The sequence below is a fragment of the Condylura cristata genome, unplaced genomic scaffold (assembly GCF_000260355.1).
Source record: "Condylura cristata isolate star-nosed mole 26May11 unplaced genomic scaffold, ConCri1.0 scaffold00040, whole genome shotgun sequence".
Lineage (NCBI taxonomy): Eukaryota > Metazoa > Chordata > Mammalia > Eulipotyphla > Talpidae > Condylura > Condylura cristata.
In genome coordinates this window covers 4893619-4903627 of record NW_004567141.1, presented here as the reverse complement: position 1 = coordinate 4903627, position 10009 = coordinate 4893619, and the positions used below count along the sequence as shown (strand labels likewise).

Genomic DNA, 10009 nt, shown 5'->3' with positions numbered 1-10009 from the left:
TTTCCAATTGTAAATAAAGCAGCAATAAACATGGGGTGTACCCCATCTTTTTTATCCAATCATCTACTTTTGGGCATTTGGGCTGCTTCCATGTTTTTCCAATTGTAAATAAAGCAGCAATAAACATGGGGTGCAGGTATCTTTTTCAATCAATGTTTTTGTGTCTTTTGGGTAGGGTATATGAATATTTTTAAAGTAATATAAAGTACTAGTTCTAAAACAGAATAAGAAATAGTTAAATTGTTATTCTTTTTTTTTTTTGGAATGAAATGTTTACCATTATTGTGGATTCTTTTTTGTTTTTAAGATTTATTTAGTTATGCATACAAAACTGGGGTGCAGCCAGAGGTGGAGGAGTGGTGAGGGGACTCACCAGAGGCAGAGTGGGGAGCAGAACAGGCATATTGACAAAGTACACTGCTGAGGGGGGCAGCGGGCAGGTCGGGAAAGGTCTGCTGCACTATGTGGGTCCCTTCCTGCTGGAGGATGGAACAATTGGTGATGCAGCTGTGGAGAGTTTCATGGTGCTGTACTTTTAACCTATTGCGCCACCAAGGAGGGCCTTAAATTGTCATTATTTTTTGGATGTTTGTATATATGCTGAAATTTGAATGTATTAGATTTTCCTTACAGGCACATATACCCTAATGAATTCAGCATCAGAATCAGAGAAATGTGTTTGATGTCATTTAGGTATTGAGATGATAGAGCCTCTCAGTGATTGCTTTGATTTCATGTTTATAAGACAGTCATTCCAACTGAGATTATGCTAATGATTTTTCATCAGTAAAAAATTTTCTTCATTGAATTTTATTTCCATTTTAGTTTATGGTGAATTTTCTTGAAGTTATTTAAGTTATTTCTATGTTTCCTCTTTTAAAAATGATTTTTATTTATTTATGCATACAGATTGGGATACAGGCCAGAGGTACAGGGGCAGTGAGAGGATTCACCTGAGAAAGAGTGGGGAATAGAACAGGCAGATTGTCAAAGCACATTGCTGAGGGGAGCAGTGGGCGGGTCAGGAGAGGTCTGCTGTGCCATGTGGGTCAGCTCCCTGGCTAGGCATGGAACTCAGGCCATAGTGGCTGCTGATAGCTTGATAGTGCTGTGTCTTTAATCCCTGCACCCCCAGGATTCATTTTTGACTGGATTTTTATTGGGACTAAGTATTTTTCAGTAGCACTTTGAGCAGTAGTACTCAAAGTGGTCTGAAAGCCAGTGCCAGTTTGAGAACTGTTTGTTACTAGTTTGAAAGAAAATCATTTATGGAAAAGCTTAGAAATGTTACAGCATTTGAATTTATGGCTACATTTTTAGTTTATTTTTCTTAAAGATTTACTTATTTATGCATATAAGAACTTGGGTACAGGCCAGAGTTGTGGGGATGTGTGGATTCACCAGAGACAGAGTGGGAAACAGAACAGGCGGATCTACTACTGAAATACACTGCTGAAGGGAGCAGTGGGAGAGACAGGAGAGGTCTGCTGTGGGTGACCCATGTGGGTCACCTCCCTGGCCAGGGATTGAACTCATGCTGCAGTGGCTGCAGATAGCTTCATAGTGCTGTGATTTAACCATTTGAGCCACCAGGGAGGGCCCCATTCTTAGTTTATAAACATATTAGTCTAGTCCAAAACAAAACTGTTTCTTTCCCACAGATAGTTTTAGAATTACTGTTTTACAAGGCAATGTGATTCTTCGACTATGTAAAATTTTACCTGCTTTCATTGTAAATTTCACTTTTTGGTCTTCATTTCTGTGTATTTTATAGATAAAATTTTGTAAAGAATATTTTATTTTGGCGCTAATTTTAGTTACTAATAAACTGTTATTTCTAGTGTAGTATTAATACTGTACTAGTATACTGTGTATAACAGACACTATACTAATAGTCAAACTTTTCTTGAGTCAGTTTTTCAGTTAACAGTGTTAGTAACAACATGATAGGATATGTGTATAAAACAGAATTAAAACTTCTTCCACTTTTTTTTTTGACTAAATGGTATAATAGCTATAAGTTATTTATATAAATTTCATTGGTTGTAAAGCACTCTGATAAAGATATTATTTCATTTAATCTGTATGGCATTCCTGATGGGCAGATATATTAAAAAAAGGATGAAATGAGATAGATACCATTGTCATAGTAGTCAAGTTAAGTTGGAGAATTGGACACAAACTCAGAATTTCTGATGTGTCATTGGCCTAGTAAGAAGTCATTAACACTGCAGATACTAGAACTAGAGTACTTGGCTTTAAGACATGACTCTGTCACTATTGGCTCCCAGGAAAATTTCTTTTTTTTTTTTTATTACAAAGTTTATTTTTACATCATTTTGCACATTTTTTTTTTTCCATCTCGATGTAATCCCCGCGGGTTTCCCATCACCACCAGGAAAATTTCTTATTCTCTCCACCTCAGTTTCTTTATCTGTATAGTGGGAAAAATTATAGTTCTTCCCTCCTAGGGTTGTTACAATACCCAGATGAATTAACATGTGTAAAGCACGTAGAAGATACTTGCACCACTGCCTGTGATTACCTGGGTGTAATAGCCGGCAGCTTGCTTTTCTTTTACAGATACCCTTTTTGACTAAGTTCCTCGAGCACTTGTTTTAGAGATCCTGGTAATGTTCCTGGTTTATTTGCAGAAGAACAAGACAGTGAAGAAAGTGAGAAGAGACGGAAAAAGAAGAAGGGTACCAAGAGAAAACGAGATGGAAGAGGTCAAGAAGAAGGGACTTTGACTTATGACCTGAAACTGGATGATATGCTTGACCGTACCTTAGAGGATGGTGCCAAGCAGCACAACCTAACAGCAGTCAATGTGCGAAACATCCTTCATGTGAGTAATTTTTCATGGGAAGCAAATTAAAAATATTCAAGAAATTCTTGACTCTTGGTGTGTGACTTAATAATTATGTGAACTGTCTTTAGAGAAACATTTTATATTTTGAGATAGCTTTTTCTAGTTTAGAATATGAACATGTGTTAAAGAAGAACTTTAATTGGAAAGATAAACTCTTCCCTGTTTCCTTCCACTGATTAAATTTATTGTATTGCTTAGCAAATTAGAAGATGATTGTTCACAGAAGTCAAGATTTCCTCTCAATGTCTGAAAAAGATGGCCAGTTAATAATTTATAGTACTTTGTACGGTGCTAATGATGTTTTTTTTTGTTCTTTTTTTAATACTGTTGCAACACTTGTTTACAGAGCTTTTGTTATTACTGCTTCTCTTACACAAATAGTTGCCTTAGGGTCTCTTTTTATTTCTAATAGTAGCTAATGAGATTGGTTCATTTGCTGGGAGTTGTTTAAAGCTGTGTGCTACTTTTCAAAACTTGCCTTTCTACATTCTATTGCCTGCTTTACCCCACTGTGAAACTGAGTATCTACCTCTCATTTATTTTCCACATCATGTTTAGCAGAATTATAGAGCGTGCTATTTAGATGATACATCCTTGTTACGTAAAATGAGATTTCCTCTTTCTCCAGGAAGTAATCACAAATGAACATGTGGTAGCAATGATGAAAGCAGCCATCAGTGAGACGGAAGATATGCCACTGTTTGTGAGTAGTTAATTGTCATTCTTCTGATGTCATAGAACAGAACAGTCTGTAAACTGGCAAAGTGTAGGAGGTCGTTGGGAGTTTGTAAATAGTTTGATAATTGGGGACAAAATTAACCTCTTTAAAACTGGAAAATAACACTATGATTTTATTGACTGTTTTCTTCTCACTTCCCCCTCCTTAGGAGCCCAAAATGACACGCTCTAAATTGAAGGAAGTCGTGGAAAAAGGAGTGGTGGGTTTTTTGTGGTTTTGTTTTGAGTTTGATAAATAAGATCTCATTCCTGGTTATTTGTGGGGGGAAAAATACAGGAAAAATTTATGATGTGGACCTGCCTCATAGAAATTTGTAAAAGACAAGTAGAAAGAATATATGAACTCATTATCATAGTTTATATTAGTTGATACTTGTAGTATGTACTACTTTTTATTAAGTGCTAGGTAATCTTACAGGGTGGTAGAAAGCAATGAACAAGGTCAGTTTTTCCATTCATGCTGTATAGTACATGTGGTCAAGTGTTTAGATTAGTATTTTTCAATACTAAGGGGCCACTTGTATCAAGATCACTCTGGTGTAGGATCCCTCAGGAGTGCTTTTTTTTAATATAATAGTTTATTTTTACATCATTTTGTACTTTTTTTTTTTTAATCTCAATTGTAATCCCCATGAGTTTCCCTCACCGAGTTACCCATGTGCCATCACCATAGTCCTGTGCACTTCCTTCCACCCCCCACCGTTTGATCCCATTCCCCACTCTACCCCCACAAAATGTCTCTGGTATACGACTGTTCATTATTATTAGGAGTGCTTTTTTAATATGCACATTCTCAGGTTCACCTTAGCCTAGGAATCAGCACCCATGGGTATGGCCTGGGAATATGCATTGTTGAACAAAGTAGTTCATTCTTTTGCACACTGAAGTATGAGAGCCACTTGAAGACTTCTGAAAGGTTCTGGTCTAGCAAGTTTTTTGATGCTGGGAACCATGTTATATCCTGTTTAACAAGTACTTGTTCATTTTGTGCTTACCTGTGACATGGCAGGTGATAATCCTGAGGGAGTCCAGTCTGTCTCTGACAGGAAGGAACCAAATAGTTTAGGCACCCAGAATACATAATGTAGTGTTATGTTTATCTCAGTCTGTTCCTTGGAGCCCTATAGAAGAAATCAGTCACACATAACCTTTCTTTGGTTGAAGAAAACCCATGGTCTTTTTATAGCATTCTTTACTTGCTAGGCATCCTTCAGTTTTTTAAATTGTTCTTCATGCCACTTGACTTTGGGAACCTTTACTGGTCTTATTCTTCTCTTCTGAATGTGCCTCATTTGTCCGTACCCTTTTAAAAATATACGTAAAGTGTATATACCTAAAGTGTAATCCACTGCTCCAGATGCAGTTCAACTAGCACAGATTAATATTTGATTATCCCATCAGTGTTCCAGATACCATATTTCTCTTAGTGCGGCCTTGAATTGCTTTATGTCAGAGTTCTTTTGATAGCTGTACCACTCTTTTTTTTTTAAATCTAGTTGACTAACCTTGTTTTCATAAAGTGAGATTTTAACTTTTTCCAGAAGGTAATCACAATGATGAGAATAGCTATCAGTGCAATGGAAGTTCTATGAAATCTACTTGAAAAATAGAGTATAAGTAGCATTAATTCTGTATTTGATTACATATCTGTATCATACTCATACACATACAACCACCACCACCCAAGGAAATCCAAGTCAATGTCTAGATTATGAATGTAGGTATAGAGAAGTTGGATAGGCCAAGACTATAGTTTCTGTGGGAAAGCAAAGGATTACAGTCTAGGTTACTAGCTATTCTCTCTTTCTCAAAAAGATTTATTTATTATATTTATGAACTGGGGTATAGGACAGAGGTGCAAAAGGTGGGAGGATTCACCAGAGACAGAGTGGGGAGCAGAACAGGTAGATTTACCAAAATATATTGCTAAGGGGAAAAGTGAGTGAGATAGGAGAGGTCTGCTGCACCATATATGGGTTAACTCCCTGACTGGGAACTAAATTCAGGCTTTAGTGGTAATAGCACTGAGACTTAACGCCTAGGCCACCAGCGAGGCCCTGCTACTTCTTTTTTTTTCTTAAATAACTTTTTTATTATAATAGTTTATTTTTACATCACGTTGTGCTTTTTTCCATCTCAGCTGCAATCCCCATGGCCTGCTACTTAATTCTTAATATACTGACTCCAACACATTTCCAGATGTCACTTTCCTTTCCTGATGGATTTGGCAGTAGATTCAGAAGTAAACATGGGAATGGGTATAGACTGAATCACAGCCTGCTGTTTCCCCTATAGTCAACCTGCTACACAGAGATAGATAAATGGCCGGAACATGGCAGGACTGAGGTGAGGTAGAGAACCCAAGACCCCTTCATAGAGACAGAACTTAGTGTGGTGGCCTATGAATTTTGCTCACAGATGATTTTGTTTGGGTCATAATTAACTGGTCAAAAATTATATATTCCAGTGGCATTTTGTTAGCCACTGTTATTATGTAAGCATTCTTTCAAAATTATTTTAAAAACTTTCTCTAACTCTCTTGTTATCAAACATAAAATAAGTTGAAAGTTTTTATAATTTACGTTCCTTATATTAACAAATGTAACATTGTTATACTTACTGTACCTCTCTCTATATCGATCTGTTGCTTTTTTTTCTTGTGCTATTTGAAAATAAGTTGTGGAACATGATATTTTACTCCAAACTCCTTCCTTTTGAACTTTTTATGGCTTTTTATGGCTTTTTAAGGCATAGGGTAGATTTATGTCATTCATTTCTAAAGAATACCGATCAGAAGGCTACTATAACTATCTTAGGTTTGTATACTTTTGCATTTTACAAATAGTTTTCACATATATTCTGTGTAAACACGAGCTGTGGTATAAACTAGACAAGATAGATGTTATTTTCTCCATTTATAGATAATACAGTCTTGCTAAGTTTAAGGCAGAAGTGCTAATGGTAGAAATAGCACTATTTTCTCCTGACAGATATTTAAAAGTTATACTAGCATGGATAATCACTACTCCTAGAACACTGCAGCTTTATGTTAGGTATATGATTCTTTGTGAGAGGAAAGAGGAGGTAAAAATGAAAGTATTTCATTTAAGAGAACTTACTTACAATTTTTCATTGGTAGGTAATTCCAACATGGAATATTTCACCAATTAAGAAGGCCAATGAAGTTAAGGTAAATCTGAAAGCAGTAATTCTTACTTTTTTCCAGAAAAGATTTCATTAGGTTTGAAACCGTAACAGTTGCTTTTATATGCTACCCTTTTTTGGGACCTAATTTATTTTAATCCCAGCTCCCCCCCTCCCCCGCCCATTCCATTATCCTTTGGTTTCACCTCATTTTAGGACTCCCCTGTCTTACTTCTTGTTTTAGCTGCTCACTGTTCTTAGAAAAAATTTCCCCCCACTCTTCTTTCTTCCCCTTATTTTCTAAATACATGTGATTTGTGTTTTCCATTACTCTATTTTTTTCTATAATTGTACTTATAGCCTCCTCAGTTTGTGGATATCCATCTGGAAGAAGATGATTCCTCAGATGAAGAGTACCAACCAGATGATGAGGAAGAAGATGAGACCGCTGAAGAGGTCAGTGGTTATGCTTCGGTGTGTTAGTTGATTGGCAATGTAGAAAAAGTTTAGCTCAACAAGGTAGGGTATACTTTGTTTCCTTACTAATGTCACCTGTTCTTTAGGTAGTGACGAGACAGTTCTTTTTCTACTTCTTCTTTGCATAAAACCAAGATTGAGTATTTTTTCTGCCTTTCATAATTCTAAAATTTTCATATTTTGTATTATAAAACACACATAATGTGCATACCTGTGCTTAGAGAGATAATTACAAAGCACAACTTAAATAATTACAAAGCAAATTCTCATGAAATTCCTTCCCCAGTTGTTAAATATAAATAACATTGTCAGAAAATCCCTTATATCCCCGTCCTTATCACAAACACTTCTCTCTTCCTAAAGGTAACTACTATCTACTATCTTGACTTTTTGGTAACTATTTCCTTGCTTTTCTTTGTAGTTTCATAATATAAATATGTATCTCTATACACTACAGTTCAATTTTTTAATGTTTTAAACCTTATATGAATGGATTTTTCTGCCTGGCATTCCTTAGATTCAATTTTGTGCCTTTGTCATTTAGTTACACTGTAACTTATAACTGTAGTTTGTTCATTTTCTTGTTGTATAATATTCTTTTAAAATGTGTTCTTTGACTTGTTTATAAATGAATTTTAAATCACTGCCTTACAATTCTCTTACTCTGACTGAGTGATAATTTATGGTTCATTTCTTAAGCTAATGCAAACTAAAGTGGAGTTAAGGGAAGAAATATGAAAGTATACTGGATTTGTTTTGTAGAGTTTATTGGAAAGTGATGTTGAAAGCACTGCCTCATCTCCACGTGGGTCAAAGAAATCCAGACTGAGGCAGTCTTCTGAGATGACTGAAACTGATGAGGAGAGTGGCATATTGTCAGAGGTAAATCTGTATCACCCAAAAGAGTTAAGTTAAAGATTATTTTATAAGTAGATTTTTTTATTCATGGTGACTCTGGGCTGTCAATCTTTGCTAAACACCCTTTGCGAAATTCAGGGTTGGTAATCAACCCATTATTTTCTGACTAAGTGACCAAAAATGAATGATTAGTGGTGTTTAATTTTTTGGTTCTGCCCTTCTAATATTTTCCTAAAGTGGTCCCATTTTCGATAATGTAAGTAATGTTCTATTGGCTTCATTAGAAATGGGATGAAACCTAGTTAGATCAATGTATTTGACAGTGGTTTTGTTTTTATAGACTTGTATCTAAATGAGAAGAGAAAGGTCACTCTTATATGAAAGGCCCGCTTCTTTCTTCCCTCTTTTTCTTTTTAAATTTATTTTATTTTTGTGTAGAAAAACTGAAGTGTAGGCCAGAGGTGGGGGGTGGTGGGAAGATTCACCAGAGACAGAGTGGGGAGCATAATAGGCAGATTTACCCACTGCTAAGGGGTGCAAGGGGCAAGACAAGAGTGGTCTGCTGTGCCATGTGTGGGTTAGCTCCCTGGTGGGGGATGGAACTCCATTGGTAGCAGTGATAGTTCTGAGACATAACCCTTAGGCCACAGGGAGTCCTGTCTTCTTTTTCTCCTCTCTTTCTTCCTTTCATTTTTAAACATAGTTGCTTCTTTTCATCAGGCTGAGAAAGTTACTACACCTGCTGTCAGGCACATCAGTGCTGAGGTAGTGCCCATGGGGCCCCCGCCCCCTCCAAAGCCCAAACAGACCAGGGACAGTACTTTCATGGAGAAGTTGCATGCAGTAGATGAGGAGCTGGCTTCCAGTCCTGTCTGTATGGATTCTTTCCAGGTAAAGATTATAATTCTAAATCACTGAGAAACCAAAAAGAGTATTTCAATTATTGCTCAGGTTGGGAAGGGAAATGAAAGATAGCAAATTCTAATATAAAATATTAAGAGCCATGAAATTGTAGGTCTTTCAAACTCAATTTGGTTTATACTATTTTTTGGAATGATTTATTTTTATTTATTTATGCATACAAGAACTGGCCTGAGTATGCAGGGGTTGAGAGGATTCACCAGAGATAGAGTGGGGAGTAGAACAGGTTGATGTAATGAAATACACTGCTGAGGGGGAGCAGCAGGTGAGACAGGAGAGGTCTGCTGCGCCATGTGGGTCAGGTCCCTGGCTGGGGAATGAACTTGTGCTGCAGTAGCTGCAGCTAGCTTCATAGTGCTGTGTTTTAACCTGAAATCTAGAACTCTTAAAGAAAAGAGAAATTTATTTTTTAATATGTTTATTTTTACATCATTTTATGTATTTTCCCATCTCATTTGTAGTCCCTGTGGGCTTCCCATCACCAAATCACCCCTGTGCCATCACCATAGTCCAATCACTTCCCCCACCCCATTTTTGACCCCATTCCCCATCCACCCCTGTAAATGTCTCTGGTATATAGTTGTTCATTATTATTATTATTTTTTTCCCCCTGGTCCTTTATGTTTCTGCTATGAGTGAAACCATCCAGTATTTTTCTTTTTCTTTCTGGCTTATTTTACTGATCCCTTCCAACACCATCCATGTTGCTGTAAAAGGCATGTGTTTATCTTTTTTGATTGCTGAGTAATATTCCATTGTGTATATGTACCACATCTTTTTAATCCAGTCATTCACTTTTGGGCATTTGGGTTGATTCCATGTCTTTCCTGTTGTAATTAAAGCAGCAATAAACATGGGGGTGCAGGTATCTTTTTCAATCAGTGTTTTTGTGTCTTTTGGGATTGCTTGGGTCGTAGGGAAGCTCCATGTTTAGCAGTTTGAGGAACCTCCAAACAGTTTTCCATAGTGGTTGTACTAGTTTGCATTCCCACCAGCAGT

The 10009-nt window shown here is 36.7% G+C and overlaps 1 protein-coding gene across 2 annotated transcripts in view; it reads left to right on the top strand.

The window, feature by feature from the left end:
• Positions 1 to 10009, top strand: part of GON4L (gon-4-like (C. elegans)) — a 78834-nt gene that overhangs the window by 16979 nt on the left and 51846 nt on the right. Inside the window, exons 3-9 of one of the 2 annotated variants that reach the window (XM_012733324.1) lie at positions 2655 to 2848; positions 3501 to 3575; positions 3760 to 3810; positions 6750 to 6800; positions 7115 to 7210; positions 7994 to 8113; positions 8810 to 8980. In XM_012733324.1, the coding sequence (XP_012588778.1) occupies positions 2655 to 2848; positions 3501 to 3575; positions 3760 to 3810; positions 6750 to 6800; positions 7115 to 7210; positions 7994 to 8113; positions 8810 to 8980 (758 nt within the window). Of the gene's footprint in view, positions 1 to 2654; positions 2849 to 3500; positions 3576 to 3759; positions 3811 to 6749; positions 6801 to 7114; positions 7211 to 7993; positions 8114 to 8809; positions 8981 to 10009 lie in introns of those variants that run through there. The other variant, XM_012733325.1, reaches the window with a different exon arrangement.